The sequence below is a fragment of the Notolepis coatsorum genome (assembly GCF_963971535.1).
Source record: "Notolepis coatsorum genome assembly, contig: SCAFFOLD_1167, whole genome shotgun sequence".
In the NCBI taxonomy this organism is placed as follows: domain Eukaryota; kingdom Metazoa; phylum Chordata; class Actinopteri; order Aulopiformes; family Paralepididae; genus Notolepis; species Notolepis coatsorum.
Genome location: NW_028173526.1, coordinates 30,001 through 53,159, shown reverse-complemented (window position 1 = coordinate 53,159; position 23,159 = coordinate 30,001). Strand labels below are relative to the sequence as shown.

The following is a 23,159-nucleotide window of genomic DNA, read 5'->3' as shown; positions in this document are numbered from 1 at the left end:
CAGCCCTAGTTAGACTTGACCCTAATGTCACACTAACAGCCCTAGTTAGACTGGGTCCTAATGTCACACTAACAGCCCTAGTTAGACTGGGTCCTAATGTCACACTAACAGCCCTAGTTAGACTGGGTCCTAATGTCACACTAACGGCTCTAGTTAGACTGGGTCCTAATGTCACACTAACAGCCCTAGTTAGACTGGGTCCTAATGTCACACTAACAGCCCTAGTTAGACTGGGTCCTAATGTCACACTAACAGCCCTAGTTAGACTGGGTCCTAATGTCACACTAACAGCCCTAGTTAGACTGGGTCCTAATGTCACACTAACGGCTCTAGTTAGACTGGGTCCTAATGTCACACTAACAGCCCTAGTTAGACTGGGTCCTAATGTCACACTAACAGCCCTAGTTAGACTGGGTCCTAATGTCACACTAACAGCCCTAGTTAGACTGGGTCCTAATGTCACACTAACAGCCCTAGTTAGACTGGGTCCTAATGTCACACTAACGGCTCTAGTTAGACTGGGTCCTAATGTCACACTAACAGCCCTAGTTAGACTGGGTCCTAATGTCACACTAACAGCCCTAGTTAGACTGGGTCCTAATGTCACACTAACAGCCCTAGTTAGACTGGGTCCTAATGTCACACTAACGGCTCTAGTTAGACTGGGTCCTAATGTCACACTAACAGCCCTAGTTAGACTGGGTCCTAATGTCACACTAACAGCCCTAGTTAGACTTGACCCTAATGTCACACTAACAGCCCTAGTTAGACTGGGTCCTAATGTCACACTAACAGCTCTAGTTAGACTGGGTCCTAATGTCACACTAAGGCCCTAGTTAGACTTGGTCCTAATGTCACACTAACAGCCCTAGTTAGACTGGGTCCTAATGTCACACTAACAGCCCTAGTTAGACTTGACCCTAATGTCACACTAACAGCCCTAGTTAGACTGGGTCCTAATGTCACACTAACAGCTCTAGTTAGACTGGGTCCTAATGTCACACTAACAGCCCTAGTTAGACTGGGTCCTAATGTCACACTAACAGCCCTAGTTAGACTGGGTCCTAATGTCACACTAACAGCCCTAGTTAGACTGGGTCCTAATGTCACACTAACAGCCCTAGTTAGACTTGGTCCTAATGTCACACTAACAGCCCTAGTTAGACTGGGTCCTAATGTCACACTAACAGCCCTAGTTAGACTTGACCCTAATGTCACACTAACAGCCCTAGTTAGACTGGGTCCTAATGTCACACTAACAGCCCTAGTTAGACTGGGTCCTAATGTCACACTAACAGCCCTAGTTAGACTGGGTCCTAATGTCACACTAACAGCCCTAGTTAGACTGGGTCCTAATGTCACACTAACGGCTCTAGTTAGACTGGGTCCTAATGTCACACTAACAGCCCTAGTTAGACTGGGTCCTAATGTCACACTAACAGCCCTAGTTAGACTTGACCCTAATGTCACACTAACAGCCCTAGTTAGACTGGGTCCTAATGTCACACTAACAGCCCTAGTTAGACTTGACCCTAATGTCACACTAACAGCCCTAGTTAGACTGGGTCCTAATGTCACACTAACAGCCCTAGTTAGACTGGGTCCTAATGTCACACTAACAGCTCTAGTTAGACTGGGTCCTAATGTCACACTAACAGCCCTAGTTAGACTGGGTCCTAATGTCACACTAACAGCCCTAGTTAGACTGGGTCCTAATGTCACACTAACAGCCCTAGTTAGACTTGGTCCTAATGTCACACTAACAGCCCTAGTTAGACTGGGTCCTAATGTCACACTAACAGCCCTAGTTAGACTGGGTCCTAATGTCACACTAACAGCCCTAGTTAGACTTGGTCCTAATGTCACACTAACAGCCCTAGTTAGACTGGGTCCTAATGTCACACTAACAGCCCTAGTTAGACTGGGTCCTAATGTCACACTAACAGCCATAGTTAGACTGGGTCCTAATGTCACACTAACAGCCCTAGTTAGACTGGGTCCTAATGTCACACTAACATCCCTAGTTAGACTGGGTCCTAATGTCACACTAACAGCCCTAGTTAGACTGGGTCCTAATGTCACACTAACAGCCCTAGTTAGACTTGGTCCTAATGTCACACTAACAGCTCTAGTTAGACTTGGTCCTAATGTCACACTAACAGCCCTAGTTAGACTTGACCCTAATGTCACACTAACAACCCTAGTTAGACTGGGTCCTAATGTCACACTAACAGCCCTAGTTAGACTGGGTCCTAATGTCACACTAACAGCCCTAGTTAGACTGGGTCCTAATGTCACACTAACAGCCCTAGTTAGACTGGGTCCTAATGTCACACTAACAGCCCTAGTTAGACTGGGTCCTAATGTCACACTAACAGCCCTAGTTAGACTTGACCCTAATGTCACACTAACAGCCCTAGTTAGACTTGACCCTAATGTCACACTAACAGCTCTAGTTAGACTGGGTCCTAATGTCACACTAACAGCCCTAGTTAGACTGGGTCCTAATGTCACACTAACAGCTCTAGTTAGACTTGACCCTAATGTCACACTAACAGCCCTAGTTAGACTGGGTCCTAATGTCACACTAACAGCCCTAGTTAGACTGGGTCCTAATGTCACACTAACGGCTCTAGTTAGACTGGGTCCTAATGTCACACTAACAGCTCTAGTTAGACTGGGTCCTAATGTCACACTAACAGCCCTAGTTAGACTGGGTCCTAATGTCACACTAACAGCCCTAGTTAGACTGGGTCCTAATGTCACACTAACAGCCCTAGTTAGACTGGGTCCTAATGTCACACTAACAGCTCTAGTTAGACTTGACCCTAATGTCACACTAACAGCCCTAGTTAGACTGGGTCCTAATGTCACACTAACAGCCCTAGTTAGACTGGGTCCTAATGTCACACTAACAGCCCTAGTTAGACTTGACCCTAATGTCACACTAACAGCCCTAGTTAGACTGGGTCCTAATGTCACACTAACAGCCCTAGTTAGACTGGGTCCTAATGTCACACTAACAGCCCTAGTTAGACTGGGTCCTAATGTCACACTAACGGCTCTAGTTAGACTGGGTCCTAATGTCACACTAACAGCCCTAGTTAGACTGGGTCCTAATGTCACACTAACAGCCCTAGTTAGACTGGGTCCTAATGTCACACTAACAGCCCTAGTTAGACTGGGTCCTAATGTCACACTAACAGCCCTAGTTAGACTGGGTCCTAATGTCACACTAACGGCTCTAGTTAGACTGGGTCCTAATGTCACACTAACAGCCCTAGTTAGACTGGGTCCTAATGTCACACTAACAGCCCTAGTTAGACTGGGTCCTAATGTCACACTAACAGCCCTAGTTAGACTGGGTCCTAATGTCACACTAACAGCCCTAGTTAGACTGGGTCCTAATGTCACACTAACGGCTCTAGTTAGACTGGGTCCTAATGTCACACTAACAGCCCTAGTTAGACTGGGTCCTAATGTCACACTAACAGCCCTAGTTAGACTTGACCCTAATGTCACACTAACAGCCCTAGTTAGACTGGGTCCTAATGTCACACTAACAGCCCTAGTTAGACTTGACCCTAATGTCACACTAACAGCCCTAGTTAGACTGGGTCCTAATGTCACACTAACAGCCCTAGTTAGACTGGGTCCTAATGTCACACTAACAGCCCTAGTTAGACTGGGTCCTAATGTCACACTAACAGCCCTAGTTAGACTGGGTCCTAATGTCACACTAACGGCTCTAGTTAGACTGGGTCCTAATGTCACACTAACAGCCCTAGTTAGACTGGGTCCTAATGTCACACTAACAGCCCTAGTTAGACTTGACCCTAATGTCACACTAACAGCCCTAGTTAGACTGGGTCCTAATGTCACACTAACAGCTCTAGTTAGACTGGGTCCTAATGTCACACTAAGGCCCTAGTTAGACTTGGTCCTAATGTCACACTAACAGCCCTAGTTAGACTGGGTCCTAATGTCACACTAACAGCCCTAGTTAGACTTGACCCTAATGTCACACTAACAGCCCTAGTTAGACTGGGTCCTAATGTCACACTAACAGCTCTAGTTAGACTGGGTCCTAATGTCACACTAACAGCCCTAGTTAGACTGGGTCCTAATGTCACACTAACAGCCCTAGTTAGACTGGGTCCTAATGTCACACTAACAGCCCTAGTTAGACTGGGTCCTAATGTCACACTAACAGCCCTAGTTAGACTTGGTCCTAATGTCACACTAACAGCCCTAGTTAGACTGGGTCCTAATGTCACACTAACAGCCCTAGTTAGACTTGACCCTAATGTCACACTAACAGCCCTAGTTAGACTGGGTCCTAATGTCACACTAACAGCCCTAGTTAGACTTGGTCCTAATGTCACACTAACAGCCCTAGTTAGACTCTGATGTCACACTAAGGCCCTAGTTAGACCCTGATGTCACACTAAGGCCCTAGTTAGACCCTGATGTCACACTAACAGCCCTAGTTAGACCCTGATGTCACACTAACAGCCCTAGTTAGACTCTGATGTCACACTAACAGCCCTAGTTAGACTCTGATGTCACACTAAGGCCCTAGTTAGACTCTGATGTCACACTAAGGCCCTAGTTAGACTCTAATGTCACACTAACGGCCCTAGTTAGACTCTAATGTCACACTAAGGCCCTAGTTAGACTCTGATGTCACACTAAGGCCCTAGTTAGACTCTGATGTCACACTAAGGCCCTAGTTAGACTCTGATGTCACACTAAGGCCCTAGTTAGACTCTGATGTCACACTAAGGCCCTAGTTAGACTCTGATGTCACACTAAGGCCCTAGTTAGACTCTGATGTCACACTAAGGCCCTAGTTAGACTCTGATGTCACACTAAGGCCCTAGTTAGACTCTGATGTCACACTAAGGCCCTAGTTAGACTCTGATGTCACACTAAGGCCCTAGTTAAGACCCTGATGTCACACTAACGGCCCTAGTTAGACTCTAATGTCACACTAACAGCCCTAGTTAGACTCTGATGTCACACTAAGGCCCTAGTTAGACTCTGATGTCACACTAACAGCCCTAGTTAAGACCCTGATGTCACACGAAGGCCCTAGTTAGACTCTGATGTCACACTAAGGCCCTATTTAGACTCTGATGTCACACTAAGGCCCTAGTTAAGACCCTGATGTCACACTAAGGCCCTAGTTAGACTCTGATGTCACACTAAGGCCCTAGTTAGACTCTGATGTCACACTAAGGCCCTAGTTAGACTCTGATGTCACACTAACAGCCCTAGTTAGACTCTGATGTCACACTAAGGCCCTAGTTAAGACCCTGATGTCACACCGTATAGGAGGAGAGAGAAGGCGACACGCCCTCGGCTCCTCCCCCGCCGGTCACCAGCCGGTCCAGCTGGCAGCACAGCCTCTCCTCGCTCAGGGAGTCCTGGCGTGCCTGCTCCCCCAGGCCGCCCCTCCTGCGGCCCTCCTCCCCCGCGCCCCCCTCCTCCTCCGTGCTCTGCCCGTCGTCGATGCTGGAGAGGACCTGGGAGTGGCCGGACGCCACCGAGTAGTTCCGGGAGGAGGGGAGGCCCGAGTCGGGCGAGTCAAACTCCACCAGGGGGCGCTCGTCCGGGGCCAGCGCGGCCTGCGGGACCACGGTGGACATGGTGGGGGTGCTGTCCTCTCCGCTGGGCGTGTCCTGGCCCCCCGCGTCCGGCTCGTCCACCGACATGAACACCTGGAGGAGGGACAGGGGAGGGTGACGGTGAGAAGGTGTGTGGGGGGGTTTGGTGAGGTAACCAGAAAGGGCACGTTGTGGTAATGTGGTTAACTAAGTACGTACTAAATACGTTAACACGTGTGATTATATGCAAAGAATATTTGAGTAAAAATGGAAAATTTTATGATTTAATCCTAACTATTTCAGTTTCTAGTGCCTTATACCTCGAGGTACTCAGTCAGGCACTCCAATCAGCTCTTTGTCTCAGTTCCTACAGTTCTTTATATGACCATGTTATGTAAGTTACCTGACATCATCCGACCCCAGATTTCACTGAGTCTCACACGGTATCCTCGTTCCTCACGGCTGATTACGTTCTGCGTTCACTGATGCTTGCAGTGGCCATTACCTTAACGTGATGTATGTTCTGATGTTCTGTCGGTAGTTGAGTGGAGCCTTGTTGGAGGCATGTACAGTCAGTATCGTCTCAGTGGTCACCGTGTGGTTGTATATAATATATATCATATCATATTATTTTGTCTTAGTCCTCGTTTCTCAACGTTATGTCTTTGTTGTTGTGGGACCCAGATCTCAAGGGGTTCATCCTAATAAACTAAATAAAACAAGTCAGGGCGTGGCATCAGGGGTGATACTGGTGTTACTGGTGATACTGGTGTTACTGGTGTTACTGGTGATACTGGTGATACTGGTGTTACTGGTGTTACTGGTGATACTGGTGATACTGGTGATACTGGTGTTACTGGTGATACTGGTGATACTGGTGTTACTGGTGATACTGGTGATACTGGTGATACTGATACTGGTGTTACTGGTGATACTGGTGATACTGATACTGGTGATACTGATACTGGTGATACTGGTGATACTGGTGATACTGATACTGGTGTTACTGGTGTTACTGGTGATACTGGTGATACTGGTGATACTGATACTGGTGTTACTGGTGATACTGATACTGGTGATACTGGTGTTACTGGTGATACTGATACTGGTGATACTGGTGATACTGGTGATACTGATACTGGTGTTACTGGTGATACTGATACTGGTGATACTGGTGATACTGGTGATACTGGTGTTACTGGTGTTACTGGTGATACTGGTGATACTGGTGATACTGATACTGGTGTTACTGGTGATACTGGTGATACTGGTGTTACTGGTGATACTGATACTGGTGTTACTGGTGATACTGGTGATACTGATACTGGTGATACTGTGTTACTGGTGATACTGGTGATACTGGTGATACTGTGATGCTGTGATACTGGTGTTACTGGTGATACTGGTGATACTGATACTGGTGTTACTGGTGATACTGTGATACTGGTGATACTGTGTTACTGTGATACTGTGTTACTGGTGATACTGTGTTACTGTGATACTGTGTTACTGGTGATACTGTGTTACTGGTGATACTGTGTTACTGTGATACTGTGTTACTGGTGATACTGTGTTACTGTGATACTGTGTTACTGGTGATACTGTGTTACTGTGATACTGTGTTACTGGTGATACTGTGTTACTGTGATACTGTGTTACTGGTGATACTGGTGATACTGTGATACTGGTGATACTGTGTTACTGGTGATACTGGTGATACTGTGATACTGGTGTTACTGGTGTTACTGGTGATACTGTGTTACTGGTGATACTGTGTTACTGGTGATACTGGTGATACTGTGATACTGGTGATACTGTGTTACTGGTGATACTGGTGATACTGTGATACTGTGTTACTGGTGATACTGTGTTACTGGTGATACTGGTTGTAACTGAGGGGTACAATTCCCTGACTGTATTGTTAGATATGATATTTAATACCACTACCTCTTGTACTTTAACTTCTGGCCATCCAGTACATGATATAAGTATGATGAACACTTTCCCACCTGATGAAACGAATCCACACAAATGTACCAAATCGAAGGTTTAATATAGCAAAAGGTATATACAACGTTCACTTAATTACATTTATGATTTGAAATATGAAATATGCACTTTTATGGCAAATGAGTATTCGTAGGTAAATCAACATTGAATGTCCAATCTCTGGTTACGCAGGGAGTAAGTATACAACCTGGAATATTTAGGAAACGATAGCGATGGTACTTAAATGATTATAGCTGGATACACTAAAGGGGGGGGGGGGGGTCCCGCTGGTTGTAAGACAGTAGGAGGGGGGGGTTAGAGAAGCCGCTGGCGGTATCCCATCTGGCCGACGGTGTCTTGGGAGAATTCAAAGTCTTGAACACGGTGCCCACAGAACCTCGGTCCGCAGACAAATACAGCTGGACCCTCTGTGGACGGTAGCTGCCGGTCCACAACGGAGAGACGTGAGGCGACCTCACTGGTGTAGAGCGCCGTCTCACCTGGAGTCCTCTCCGGGGGGTAGTTCCAACACTCCGCAGTGTTGGCCTTTATCCATGGAATAATCAAAGCACCCAAAGCATAATCCAAGCCGTGGAAGGCTCGCCGTCGTCCGGGTAGAGTAATCCAATATACAGGTCCAGTCGCTCTTGGCCCGGAGCTCCTCGGATGCAAGCACCACTAGGGGTCTGCTCAGCCTGATTAAGCGTCCAGATAACGTCAGGAACGATGGGGGTACTGATAACTTTAGAACTCTAACCGAACGATGCACCATACATAAATAGACTATTATTAGCTTAATAGAATACGTCCAACTCGACGGTATAGTGCCAAACTATGACTATTCAACTATTAATCTACACGATATCTCAATGCCTATTCTGGGCCAAGTAGGCCTTACTACACCACACGTGCGTCGTGGGGAGGCTTTGCGTCTGTCACTCTGTTGGAGGGTAAAGAACTGGACTAAAAAGAAAGTTCTACTTTACTTGCGCCATATATATATGCGCTATGAACAAATAGTACCATTCGTATTTCGCCCGACATATTCCTGCGCGGAACCGGGGCTTGCCACGACATGTTAGGCGGCACGATTGAACTTGGACCTAGGGGTATGGCAACCTGGCGCCAGGTTCTCGTCCAATGGTAGAATGAAACTATTATGGCTGTTTAGTAGACTAAAGGGATATTCAATGCATATTGTACAAGGAATATACAGGGGATATCAAACGATATACAAATACAATTAAATATATATATATAAATAAATATATATATTCGGTTTAATCTGATCCTTCACAACACTGGTGATACTGTGTTACTGTGATACTGTGTTACTGGTGATACTGTGTTACTGGTGATACTGGTGATACTGTGTTACTGTGATACTGTGTTACTGTGATACTGTGTTACTGGTGATACTGTGTTACTGGTGATACTGTGTTACTGTGATACTGTGTTACTGGTGTTACTGTGTTACTGGTGATACTGGTGATACTGGTGATACTGTGTTACTGGTGATACTGTGTTACTGGTGATACTGGTGATACTGTGTTACTGTGATACTGTGTTACTGGTGATACTCTGTTACTGTGATACTGTGTTACTGGTGATACTGTGTTACTGGTGATACTGTGTTACTGTGATACTGTGTTACTGGTGATACTGTGTTACTGTGATACTGTGTTACTGGTGATACTGTGTTACTGGTGATACTGGTGATACTGTGTTACTGGTGATACTGGTGATACTGGTGATACTGTGTTACTGATGATACTGGTGATACTGGTGATACTGTGTTACTGGTGTTACTGGTGATACTGTGTTACTGGTGTTACTGGTGATACTGTGTTACTGGTGATACTGGTGATACTGTGTTACTGGTGATACTGGTGTTACTGGTGATACTGTGTTACTGGTGATACTGGTGATACTGGTGATACTGGTGATACTGGTGATACTGGTGTTACTGGTGATACTGGTGATACTGATGATACCGTCTCACCTCGTTGCTCAGCGTGGAGTCTCTGTGAATGAGGCGCAGGACGTGGCTGTCGATGCTGCTGCCTGACGACAGCTTGGCGAAGATGGCCGACTGCATCTCCTTCTCCCGCTGCTTCACGATGACCTCGCAGGCCTTCCACTCCCTCATCACCTGCTGGTAGTGAGTGCTGATCTTCTCGTCTATCTGCAGGGGACAGAGTACATGCTAAATATATCTGCAGGGGACAGAGTACATGCTAAATATATCTGCGCGGAACAGAGTACATGCTAAATCTATCTGCGCGGGACAGAGTACATGCTAAATCTATCTGCGCGGGACAGAGTACATGCTAAATCTATCTGCAGGGGACAGAGTACATGCTAAATCTATCTGCGCGGAACAGAGTACATGCTAAATCTATCTGCGCGGGACAGAGTACATGCTAAATCTATCTGCAGGGGACAGAGTACATGCTAAATCTATCTGCGCGGGACAGAGTACATGCTAAATCTATCTGCGCGGAACAGAGTACATGCTAAATCTATCTGCGCGGGACAGAGTACATGCTAAATCTATCTGCAGGGGACAGAGTACATGCTAAATCTATCTGCACGGGACAGAGTACATGCTAAATCTATCTGCGCGGGACAGAGTACATGCTAAATCTATCTGCGCGGGACAGAGTACATGCTAAATCTATCTGCAGGGGACAGAGTACATGCTAAATCTATCTGCGCGGAACAGAGTACATGCTAAATCTATCTGCGCAGGACAGAGTACATGCTAAATCTATCTGCGCGGGACAGAGTACATGCTAAATCTATCTGCAGGGGACAGAGTACATGCTAAATCTATCTGCGCGGGACAGAGTGCATGCTAAATCTATCTGCAGGGGACAGAGTACATGCTAAATCTATCTGCGCGGGACAGAGTACATGCTAAATCTATCTGCGCGGGACAGAGTACATGCTAAATCTATCTGCGCGGGACAGAGTACATGCTAAATCTATCTGCAGGGGACAGAGTACATGCTAAATCTATCTGCGCGGAACAGAGTACATGCTAAATCTATCTGCGCAGGACAGAGTACATGCTAAATCTATCTGCGCGGGACAGAGTACATGCTAAATCTATCTGCAGGGGACAGAGTACATGCTAAATCTATCTGTGCGGGACAGAGTACATGCTAAATCTATCTGCGCGGGACAGAGTACATGCTAAATCTATCAGCGCGGGACAGAGTACATGCTAAATCTATCTGCACGGGACAGAGTACATGCTAAATCTATCTGCGCGGGACAGAGTACATGCTAAATCTATCTGCGCGGGACAGAGTACATGCTAAATCTATCTGCAGGGGACAGAGTACATGCTAAATCTATCTGCAGGGGACAGAGTACATGCTAAATCTATCTGCGCGGAACAGAGTACATGCTAAATCTATCTGCGCGGGACAGAGTACATGCTAAATCTATCTGCGCGGGACAGAGTACATGCTAAATCTATCTGCAGGGAACAGAGTACATGCTAAATCTATCTGCGCGGAACAGAGTACATGCTAAATCTATCTGCGCGGGACAGAGTACATGCTAAATCTATCTGCGCGGGACAGAGTACATGCTAAATCTATCTGCAGGGGACAGAGTACATGCTAAATCTATCTGCGCGGGACAGAGTACATGCTAAATCTATCTGCGCGGGACAGAGTACATGCTAAATCTATCTGCGCGGGACAGAGTACATGCTAAATCTATCTGCGCGGGACAGAGTACATGCTAAATCTATCAAGGCGGGACAGAGTACATGCTAAATCTATCTGCGTGGGACAGAGTACATGCTAAATCTATCTGCACGGGACAGAGTACATGCTAAATCTATCAGCGCGGGACAGAGTACATGCTAAATCTATCTGCACGGGACAGAGTACATGCTAAATCTATCAGCGCGGGACAGAGTACATGCTAAATCTATCAGCGCGGGACAGAGTACATGCTAAATCTATCAGCGCGGGACAGAGTACATGCTAAATCTATCTGCGCGGGACAGAGTACATGCTAAATCTATCTGCACGGGACAGAGTACATGCTAAATCTATCTGCGCGGGACAGAGTACATGCTAAATCTATCTGCAGGGGACAGAGTACATGCTAAATCTATCTGCAGGGGACAGAGTACATGCTAAATCTATCTGCAGGGGACAGAGTACATGCTAAATCTATCTGCAGGGGACAGAGTACATGCTAAATCTATCTGCGCGGGACAGAGTACATGCTAAATCTATCTGCAGGGGACAGAGTACATGCTAAATCTATCTGCGTGGGACAGAGTACGTGCTAAATCTATCTGCAGGGGACAGAGTACATGCTAAATCTATCTGCGCGGGACAGAGTACATGCTAAATCTATCTGCGCGGGACAGAGTACATGCTAAATCTATCTGCGCGGGACAGAGTACATGCTAAATCTATCTGCAGGGGACAGAGTACATGCTAAATCTATCTGCAGGGGACAGAGTACATGCTAAATCTATCTGCAGGGGACAGAGTACATGCTAAATCTATCTGCGCGGGACAGAGTACATGCTAAATCTATCTGCGCGGGACAGAGTACATGCTAAATCTATCTGCGCGGGACAGAGTGCATGCTAAATCTATCTGCAGGGGACAGAGTACATGCTAAATCTATCTGCGCGGGACAGAGTACATGCTAAATCTATCTGCGCGGGACAGAGTACATGCTAAATCTATCTGCAGGGGACAGAGTACATGCTAAATCTATCTGCAGGGGACAGAGTACATGCTAAATCTATCTGCGCGGGACAGAGTACATTTATATAGCAGCTTTTATCCAAAGCGCTTCTCAATATTGTTCCTCACATTTGACCTGTTCACTCACACACTCTCAAAGGACAATATATAACGTGACATACGGACATACCGTATGCATACTGCACCTTACGTGTATACTGTACACTTCATCAGAGCATATATTTAGCATGTTTAGCATTCAGAATTTTTTGATTATATATTAGATTAGATATTAGATTATATATATTGTAACTATATTTATTGTAGGGCAACTATAACTGAGAGGGCATACATACCCTCATCTTGCACCTTGTTGCCCATATGCGCATATCCAGAGTTAATTATATTGTTTACACTGCCTTTTTTTTATTCTATTTTTACTTCTCCACTGTACTATAATTATATGACCTGTATCATGTCTTCTACTACCTGTACCTCCCCTCCCCCATGCTGCTATGATGCCTGAATTTCCCCAAGGGGATCGATAAAGGAATATATTATCTTATCTTATGTTATATTATTCACACACCGATGGCGGAGGCGACCATGCAAGGAGCCAACTTGCTCACCAGGAGCAGTTAGGGGTTAAGTGTCTTGCTCAAGGACCCTTTTCGGCATGCTGCCCAGGAGGAGCAGGAATCAAACAGGGAAACTTACAGGTTGAAAAAACCCTCAGCTCGGAACTCGGCAAAATCTGCACCTGGCTCGCTGATAACAAACTATCATTACACCTGGGTAAAACAGAGTCCATTCTCTTCGGTTCAAATAACAAACTCAGCAAGACCGACGGCTTCTCAGTTACAGTGGGTGACAATATTGTCACAAGGAAAATTACATACCTGGGTTCCATCCTAGAGGCTAATCTCTCCTGTGACAAAATGGCATCCAATGTAATAAAAAAAAGTCAACCAACGAACTAGATTCTTGTACCGGATCTCCTCTCTGGTAAACAAGAATACCCTGAAGACTCTGGCAGGAGCACTCATTCAAGGGTACTACGACTATGCTTGCACCTCATGGTACCAAAGCACCTCAAAGGCGCTAAAAACTAAATTACAAACATCACAAAACAAACTGGTCAGACTACTGCTTGACCTTACTCCTAGAACCCACCTCACCCCTGCCCACTTTGACAACCTAGGATGGCTTAGAGTAGACGACAGAGTACAGCAACTTGCAATGGGCCTGGTCTACAAGATACACTATACGACTAAGGTACCCATGTACATGTCAAAATACTTCCCAAAGGTCAGTGAATACCACGACCTTAACACCAGAGGGAGCTCCACAAATAATGTGAAACCCAGATTCGACTCAAACAAGGGACTAAACACGTTTCGCAATTATGCCACATCAATGTGGAACGCCCTACCCACAGCTGTAAAGGAATGTGAATCACTACCCACAAAACCACTCTCAAAGAACACCTACGGGAGACTGCAATTCGAAACTGGCCCCTGTAAATGTCCTAACCCAACCCCCTCCAATGTACAGTAAATGTCCTAACCCAATAATACATGAGACCCTCTTCTTGGGACCAAGTAAGGTTTCGTCGATAATCCAATGTACAGTTACCCCCCCACCCCACCTACCCAACCCCCCCCCCCCACCCCACCCACCCAACCACCTCCAATGTACAGTTTTCGTGCCCCACCTGCAGTACCTCCATGGCACACCTGCAGTACCTCCATGGCCCACTAGGGGGTAGTGACACACACTTTGGGAACCACTGGTCTACACAGTATAATTATGTTTGTGTCTATGTGTTTCTATGTGTGTCTACAGTATGCGTTTGTGTCTATGTGTGTCTATGTCATGTGCAAACGGAATATATTTTGAGCTCCGAGCCTCCTTGACATTTAGCCTTTATCCTATTTTATTTTTAATTTTTGTTGTTCTTAGCTCTATTCTATTTAAATCTTTCAAAAATGTTCTTATGTACCCCAGTTGCTATTGCATGTACATATTTGTGTTTTATTACACGTATATATACATACATACCAACTATTTTGCCTGTTTTATTCTCCACCCATCGATCATCCATAGCAACACTATTATCACAGACATCTAAGAAGGGAGATCCCCCCCTTGAACGGCCCTTCTAAGGTTTCTCTCCTCCACATTGCCTGTGGTGCTTTTTTTCCTATTGCTAGGTTTTTAGTGAGTTTTTCCTTACCTTCGCTGGGGTATGTCTGGGAGTGTTGCATTTATTTATTTTACATTTATTTTGGATTTCATGGTGTTTTTTTGTTTGTTCTTGATTTATTGTGATGTTTCTTCTTGACTTGTTTAAAGAAGACGTGTCCAGCCCATGGGGACATTAACGTGTGATTTCGGGCTTTACAAATAAATGTGATTTGATTTGTGTGTCTACAGTAGGCAAGACTAAGAGACACATATAATATTCATAGCGTATGCTCTCCATTATAGGCTTTACAGATGGTATCTCCCTTTGTGCCTAGAATCCTCTCCATGGTGTGTGTGTGTGTGTGTGTGTGTGTGTGTGTGTGTGCTTGTGTCTATGTGTGTGTGAGTGTGTGTGTGTGCTTGTGTCTATGTGTGTGTTTGTGTGTGTGTGTGTGTGTGTGTGTGTGTGTGTTTGTGTGGGTGTGTGTGTGTGTGTGTACTTGTGTCTATGTGTATGTGTACTTGTGTCTATGTGTGTGTGTGTGTGTGTGTGTGTGTGTGTGCTTGTGTCTATATGTGTGTGTGTGTGTGTGTGTGTGTGTGTGTGTGTGTGTGTGTGTGTGTGTGTGTGTGTGTGTGTGTGTGTGTGTGTGTGTTTGTGTGTGTGTTTGTGTCTATGTGTGTGAGTGTGTGTGTGTGCGCTTGTGTCTATGTGCGTGTTTGTGTGTGTGTGTACTTGTGTCTACGTGTGTGTGTGTGTGTGTGATGTGTACTTGTGTCTGTGTCTGTGTGTGTGTGTGTGTGTGTGTGTGTGTGTGTGTGTGTGTGTGTGTGTGTGTGTGTGTGTGTGTGTGTGTGTGTGTGTGTGTGTGTGTGTGTGCTTGTTGTGTACCTGGCCCATGTCCTTCTTGTTCATGCCGAACCTGTAGTGACCCAGCAGGAACGGCCAGACCTCCTTCCTGACCTCCTGCTGCACACCTCCATAATACACCAGCCTCAACAACTCCAGCTCCTTATAGTTCTGTAGAGAGGAGGAGGAGGAGGGGGGGGGGGGGGGAGGAGGAGAGAGAGGAGGAGGAGGAGGAGGAGGGGGAGGGGGGGAGGAGGAGGAGGGGGAGGAGGAGGAGGAGGAGGGGGGGGAGGAGGAGGAGATACAGGAGGAGGAGGAGGAGGGGGAGGAGGAGGAGGGGGAGGGGGAGGAGAAGGGGAGAGAGGAGGAGGAGGGGGGGAGGAGGAGGGGGGAGGAGGAGAAGGAGGAGGGGGAGGAGAGAGAGGAGGAGGGGGAGGGGGGAGGAGGAGTGGAGAGAGGGGGAGGAGATACAGGAGGAGAGAGGAGGGGGAGGAGGAGATACAGGGGAGAGAGGGATAGAGAGAGAGGGGGAGGAGGAGGGGGGAGGAGTGGAGAGAGGGGGAGGAGATACAGGGGAGAGAGGGAGAGAGAGAGAGAGAGAGAGAGAGAGAGAGGGGGAGGAGGAGGAGGAAAGGGATATAGAGAGAGGAGGGGGGGAGATACAGGGGGAGAGAGGGAGAGAGAGAGAGGAGGAGGGGGGGAGATACAGGGGAGAGAGAGAGGAGATACAGGGGGAGAAGGAAAGAGAGAGGGAGAGAGAGGAGATAGGAAGTGACACTCAGAATGAGAGCATAGGGACATATTGAGAGGAGCAGACAGAGATGAATCGGTGGATAAAGATAGGAACGAGAACGAGAACAGAGTATAAATTAGACATGGTTACTTTTAATACTGAGATTCATGAATGATCACATTTGCTGATCTAATAGCTAAACTAAGTAACATATAATGTAGTAGTGTCTGAGTCTTAACCACCAAAACCTATATCATACCAGTTAGGGTAGCTTGTGTATACTGTTTACTTTTACTATTGATCGTATATATTCAGATTCAATTAATTAATAAATTAAAACATTTGCAGATATTTATTGTAACGTATAATATAACCGATAGGGCCTACAGACCCTCATCTGCACCTTTGTTTCACACTGTTTATTTTTCTCATATTTGTATAGTCAGATCTAATTGTATTGCCTATATATTCATGTCTTTCTTTATGGAAGTGCCACTCAAAATGAGAGCATGTAAGGACATATTGAGAGGAGCAGACAGAGATGAATTAGTGGATAAAGATAGGAACAGAGTGTAAATTAGTCATGATTACCTTTAATACTGAGATTCATGAATGATCACATTTGCTGATATAATAACTATGGTGGCATCACATTACACTCCATTATGAGAGAGTTCATTTCAGTGGAGGCCATTAGAATGTGATTAGAGTGAATATAGAAGGAGACATTAGTCAGGGTTAGAGGCTGGGCCAGCGGCAGTGAATGATTTACACCTATCTATCTGATATATCTATCTGATCATTCAACAGCAGAATCATGACACCGGTACGTGGCTATTGCATAGTTCCCCAAAGGGTGAAGATTTACTCATAGTTAATGTGTGATTTAGGATGTAACTAATTTTTTTTTTTTTTATTGATCTTTTTCCCCCTCCATTTTTCCTCCGATTATTTTCTCCCATCCCCAATGTTAGTCGTATGCCAATTCCCAGTCCCTTCCTGGTCGCTGCGCACTTACCCCCCACAGTCAGATCATCTGGGAGAGTGGAGGCTACCACGTGCTTCCTCCGACACACGTCCAGCCAATCACCGCTTCTTTTCACCTGGCAGCGCGGATTCTCATCGAGAGGGCGTAGCGTGTGGGAGGACCACACTATCCCCCTCAAGTCCTATCCGCGCTTAGCAGGCGCCCCGACCGAACTGTAGGAGTCGCTGTTTACAACGACCCGGACCCACCCCGCCAGCTTCTCCCACCCTCCAATACAGCCAATTGTATTAGTGCAGACGGCCAGCCAAGCTGGTGACAACCCCGGAGCTGTGAGCTGGATTCGAACAGGCGAATCCAGCTCACAGCTCCGGGCTTGGTGACAAACGCAATCTCCGCTCGGCCACCTAACCGCCCTGGATGTAACTCATTCTAATGTAATTCTCTTATGGATCATTCTTTAAAAGATACAAATTTTGGACCCCCTAGCGGCGCCCTATTTCCATCTCATTGATGATGTCGTTGAAAGGTAGAGTCGTTTCTCAATCCATGCAGTGCTTCATAGTGGATACCCAGCTATAGCTAGTCACAATTACAAAGCGAATGTAAAGTTAATGGAGCCACTCTAATAATAATAATAATAATAACCTTTATTTGTATAGCACCTTTCATACAGAAATTGCAGCTCAAAGTGCTTCACAACAGAAAAAAGACGGGCATAAAATGAGCACATAAAGTGCAGACATATAAACTGACAGTTTTTCACATTAGGATCTAACATCCCAACAGGCCACCTTGTTTATGGTTTGATTCAGTTTAAAAAATAGACAATAATAAAAAGAGTAAGATAAAATAGTGCAATAGTGCAGTGCAATAAGTTGTAGAATAGAATATACATGGAATTGGTGTAGTGGGCAAGGCGCTCGCCATCAACGCTGGAGACGCTGGGTTCGAATCCAGCTCTCGGCGTTGCTATCAGCTTGGCTGGTCGTTCATACTAACACAATTGGCAGTATTAGGGGGTGGGGAAAGCTGATGGGTGGGTCCTGGGCGTTGTGGACAGCGACCCCTACAGTTCGGTCGGGGCGCCTGCACAGCGAGGGTAGGATCTGGAGGGAGGTAGTGTGACCTTCCACACGTCGTTACACTCTCCCGGTGAGAATCTGCGCTGCCAGGCTGGCTGCCAGCTGGCTGCACATGCGTCGGAGGAAAGCATGTGACAGTCCCCGGCCTCTCGGACCAACAGTAGGGGAGAGTGCGCAACAACCAGGAAGGGGGTTGGGAATTGGCATAACGACTAACAGTGGGATGGGAGAAAAATCGGAAAAAGGAGGTGGGGGAAAGATAATAAAAAAATTTAAAAAAGAATAGACATGGAATGAGCACATGAAGTGCAGACATATACAATCACAGTCTTTTACAGTGCAATAAAATAGAGGGTGAGTTGTCTTGGATGTGTGCAGGTAGAGGGTGAGTTGTCTTGGGTGTGTGCAGGTAGAGGGTGAGTTGTCCTGGGGGTGTGCAGGTAGAGGGTGAGTTGTCCTGGGGGTGTGCAGGTAGAGGGTGAGTTGTCCTGGGGGTGTGCAGGTAGAGCAGGGCTATTCAACTAAATTGTTCAGGGGGCCACATTGTCAGAAACCCAAGGGGCCAGGGGCCGGACTGCCACGGCGCCTCCCCGTGCTATGAATATATGTACACTTGACACAACACGCAACCACATTTTCACAACTTTTATTTAAAGGGGAACTATTTTACTATTTCTTTCACTATTTGGGCACTTTTACACAATTCCTGTGGGTTTATGGAACACCTCTGTATTTTTTTTTTTTTTTTTATTCATTGTTTTGTATTTCTAATCAAGTACTCAAAAACAGCATTTTTCTACCTCAAGATCTTAAGCCGTTTTGAGCCTGGGCTCCAACCACAGTGAGAACTGTGTGGAAACTCAGCTGACAAATCAGCACATTTTCAGATGACTCAGTTCAGTGAGGGTGAATATTGTGAGAGGAGAATTGGAAGAATGCGCCAATATGAGAATTAGAGACATAGATCATATTAATATAAGTCCACATAGCTAGGAAACAATGCTAAACACTGAAAAAGGCCATTTATAAGATAGTTCCCCTTTAACTACATTGCAAAAGTAGTATACTTTTCAAAAAAAGTGCTTCATTTATGTGCCACATCTGCAACATCTCCTGCAAAAAGTGCTTCATTTATGTCTGCACATGAAGTGCAGACATATACAATCACAGTCTTTTACAGTGCAATAAAATAGAGGGTGAGTTGTCTTGGATGTGTGCAGGTAGAGGGTGAGTTGTCCTGGATGTGTGCAGGTAGAGGGTGAGTTGTCTTGGATGTGTGCAGGTAGAGGGTGAGTTGTCCTGGATGTGTGCAGGTAGAGGGTGAGTTGTCCTGGATGGGTGCAGGTAGAGGGTGAGTTGTCTTGGATGTGTGCAGGTAGAGGGTGAGTTGTCCTGGATGTGTGCAGGTAGAGGGTGAGTTGTCCTGGATGTGTGCAGGTAGAGGGTGAGTTGTCCTGGGTGTGTGCAGGTAGAGGGTGAGTTGTCCTGGATGTGTGCAGGTAGAGGGTGAGTTGTCCTGGGTGTGTGCAGGTAGAGGGTGAGTTGTCCTGGATGTGTGCAGGTAGAGGGTGAGTTGTCCTGGGGGTGTGCAGGTAGAGGGTGAGTTGATGTAGAAGGGTGGGGGGGTCGTGTGTGTTCTGTGTCTGTCATAACAACGACGAATGCTAATAAAAGTGTGTTTGCAAAAACCAAAAGAAGATCCTTACGCGATCGAAACGTTGATCTCTCAATAAACACACAGTGGGAGCAACAGTGTACGGACTGTAAAAAGCTCTTAATCGTACTCATTGCATTCTATTAGTTGTGTGGAGCTGTAGATATGCAGTAGGAAGAACAGGATGGAGTGTGCTGATTGCTACTGATCGACTACACCAGCGGTACCTAGGAACAGTCCACTTTATTGAAGAAACATGGCTAAGGGCTGATGTATGGTATGTTTTGGTTCTGGAGATATTGGAAGTAGAAATGTTTACCGTTCTTTATAAATACTAGTGAAAGTCAATGAGCATTTAGAATGTCTTTATTTTTTCATATAAAGTTTCACTGGATTTCTGTTGCTAGGGAACAGTTTGGACCCAAGTGTATTTCCTGTCTGTTGTTGCCTTTTAGCAAACATTGCAACACGAACTTGGATCCATTTACAATGTTTATGTTGTCAAGTTGAAACCGTCTATACAACGTCTAAAATAAAACATGCTGCTGATGCTTTTTGGATAGATTGAAATGATTCCTAGTTTGTGACAGTTTGGCCTCTCACATCTTGTAGTTCTGGGGTATTGTGGAACCCTAATTGCTTAATGAAATAGAATCTAACTGCAAACATCCTTCTTTGCTTCTTGCCATCTCCCCAACAAACACAAGCGGCCTTGACCGTCTCAGGTAACACACCTAGAGGTGCAGCACCCAGCCCCCCACCTAGAGGTGCAGCACCCAGCCCCCCACCTAGAGGTGCAGCACCCAGCCCCCCACCTAGAGGTGCAGCACCCAGCCTCCCACCTAGAGGTGCAGCACCCAGCCCCCCACCTAGAGGTGCAGCACCCAGCCCCCCACCTAGAGGTGCAGCACCCAGCCTCCCACCTAGAGGTGCAGCACCCAGCCCCCCACCTAGAGGTGCAGCACCCAGCCCCCCACCTAGAGGTGCAGCACCCAGCCCCCCACCTAGAGCTGCAGCACCCAGCCCCCCACCTAGAGGTGCAGCACCCAGCCTCCCACCTAGAGGTGCAGCACCCAGCCCCCCACCTAGAGGTGCAGCACCCAGCCCCCCACCTAGAGGTGCAGCACCCAGCCCCCCACCTAGAGGTGCAGCACCCAGCCCCCCACCTAGAGGTGCAGCACCCAGCCCCCCACCTAGAGGTGCAGCACCCAGCCTCCCACCTAGAGGTGCAGCACCCAGCCCCCCACCTAGAGGTGCAGCACCCAGCCTCCCACCTAGAGGTGCAGCACCCAGCCCCCCACCTAGAGCTGCAGCACCCAGCCCCCCACCTAGAGGTGCAGCACCCAGCCCCCCACCTAGAGGTGCAGCACCCAGCCTCCCACCTAGAGGTGCAGCACCCAGCCCCCCACCTAGAGGTGCAGCACCCAGCCCCCCACCTAGAGGTGCAGCACCCAGCCCCCCACCTAGAGGTGCAGCACCCAGCCCCCCACCTAGAGGTGCAGCACCCAGCCCCCCACCTAGAGGTGCAGCACCCAGCCTCCCACCTAGAGGTGCAGCACCCAGCCCCCCACCTAGAGGTGCAGCACCCAGCCTCCCACCTAGAGCTGCAGCACCCAGCCTCCCACCTAGAGGTGCAGCACCCAGCCCCCCACCTAGAAGTGCAGCACCCAGCCCCCCACCTAGAGGTGCAGCACCCAGCCCCCCACCTAGAGGTGCAGCACCCAGCCCCCCACCTAGAGGTGCAGCACCCAGCCTCCCACCTAGAAGTGCAGCACCCAGCCCCCCACCTAGAGGTGCAGCACCCAGCCCCCCACCTAGAGGTGCAGCACCCAGCCCCCCACCTAGAAGTGCAGCACCCAGCCCCCCACCTAGAGGTGCAGCACCCAGCCCCCCACCTAGAGGTGCAGCACCCAGCCCCCCACCTAGAAGTGCAGCACCCAGCCCCCCACCTAGAAGTGCAGCACCCAGCCCCCCACCTAGAGGTGCAGCACCCAGCCCCCCACCTAGAGGTGCAGCACCCAGCCCCCCACCTAGAGGTGCAGCACCCAGCCCCCCACCTAGAGGTGCAGCACCCAGCCCCCCACCTAGAAGTGCAGCACCCAGCCCCCCACCTAGAAGTGCAGCACCCAGCCCCCCACCTAGAGGTGCAGCACCCAGCCCCCCACCTAGAGGTGCAGCACCCAGCCCCCCACCTAGAGGTGCAGCACCCAGCCCCCCACCTAGAGGTGCAGCACCCAGCCCCCCACCTAGAAGTGCAGCACCCAGCCCCCCACCTAGAAGTGCAGCACCCAGCCCCCCACCTAGAGGTGCAGCACCCAGCCCCCCACCTAGAGGTGCAGCACCCAGCCCCCCACCTTGCAGTCTTTTTGGTACTTGCTCCACACGTCTTTGCTCAGGCCGCCCGACGCCTCGGACGGTTTGTCCGGGGCCACGATGTTGTGGTTGACCAGCGCCGACAGGTGCGTCCGGACGGTGGACAGGTGTCGGCAGTAGGCCAGCCCTGGGGACAAGATGGAGGGAGGGAGTGGACATGTGTTGGAGGACAGAGAGGAAACACAGGTGGGGGAGTATTAGCCTAAAGGCAACGCCATGACAACTGACCTATCTTCAAGCCCCACCCTCTTTTCCTGATCCTCCAATCACAATTGTTCCTTCCCAAACATGTAGTTTTGTCAGAGGGAAGCAACAGTTGTGATTGGAGGATCAAGAAAAGAGGGCGAGCTTGAGATAGGTCAATTAGGAATCTCATTCTGTTAATTGTCTGTCATTTCTATTTTATGGTGTATTTATGTGGAAAAAATTGCGAGAAATACACAGTATTCCAAGTACTTAGTTATTTATTACATTGAAACAGAAAATGTACTCTGACTTAATCCACAGAGAAAAAAGGTTTCCTAACAAAGAAATGTGCAAATATCTTATGAAATTTGGCAAATATTGTGTATGTTAATAACAAAATATATTAACGACATAATACAAAAGATTGTTTACTTTGTATCCAAATTCACTGTGTAAAGTTTCATTCAGATATGATTAAAGGGTTTCCCCTCTCTATTCAACTACTTGGTGAAGACGAAAAAAGAAAATAAACTCAAAATGTCATGGTGTTACATTTAACGGTGCACCTCACATGGGCTTTAACCCTTTCACTACCACACTACCAAATGGTTAACCCTTTCACTACCACACTACAGAAGGTTAAACCTTTCACAACCACACTACAGAAGGTTAACCTTTCACAACCACACTACAGAAGTTTAATCTTTCACAACCACACTACAGAAGGTTAACCCTTTCACAACCACACTACAGAAGTTTAATCTTTCACAACCACACTACA

General features: G+C 47.4%; 1 protein-coding gene across 1 annotated transcript in view; it reads right to left on the bottom strand.

The window, feature by feature from the left end:
• Positions 1-5,330: 5,330 nt before the first annotated feature.
• Positions 5,331-23,159, bottom strand: part of LOC311247762 (small G protein signaling modulator 2-like) — a gene marked incomplete at both ends in the record, with an annotated part of 45,156 nt that continues 27,327 nt past the window's right edge. The window contains 4 exon segments of the mRNA XM_084338764.1: positions 5,331-5,723; positions 9,601-9,783; positions 15,405-15,533; positions 22,174-22,319. Of these exon segments, the coding sequence (XP_084194890.1) occupies positions 5,331-5,723; positions 9,601-9,783; positions 15,405-15,533; positions 22,174-22,319 (851 nt within the window).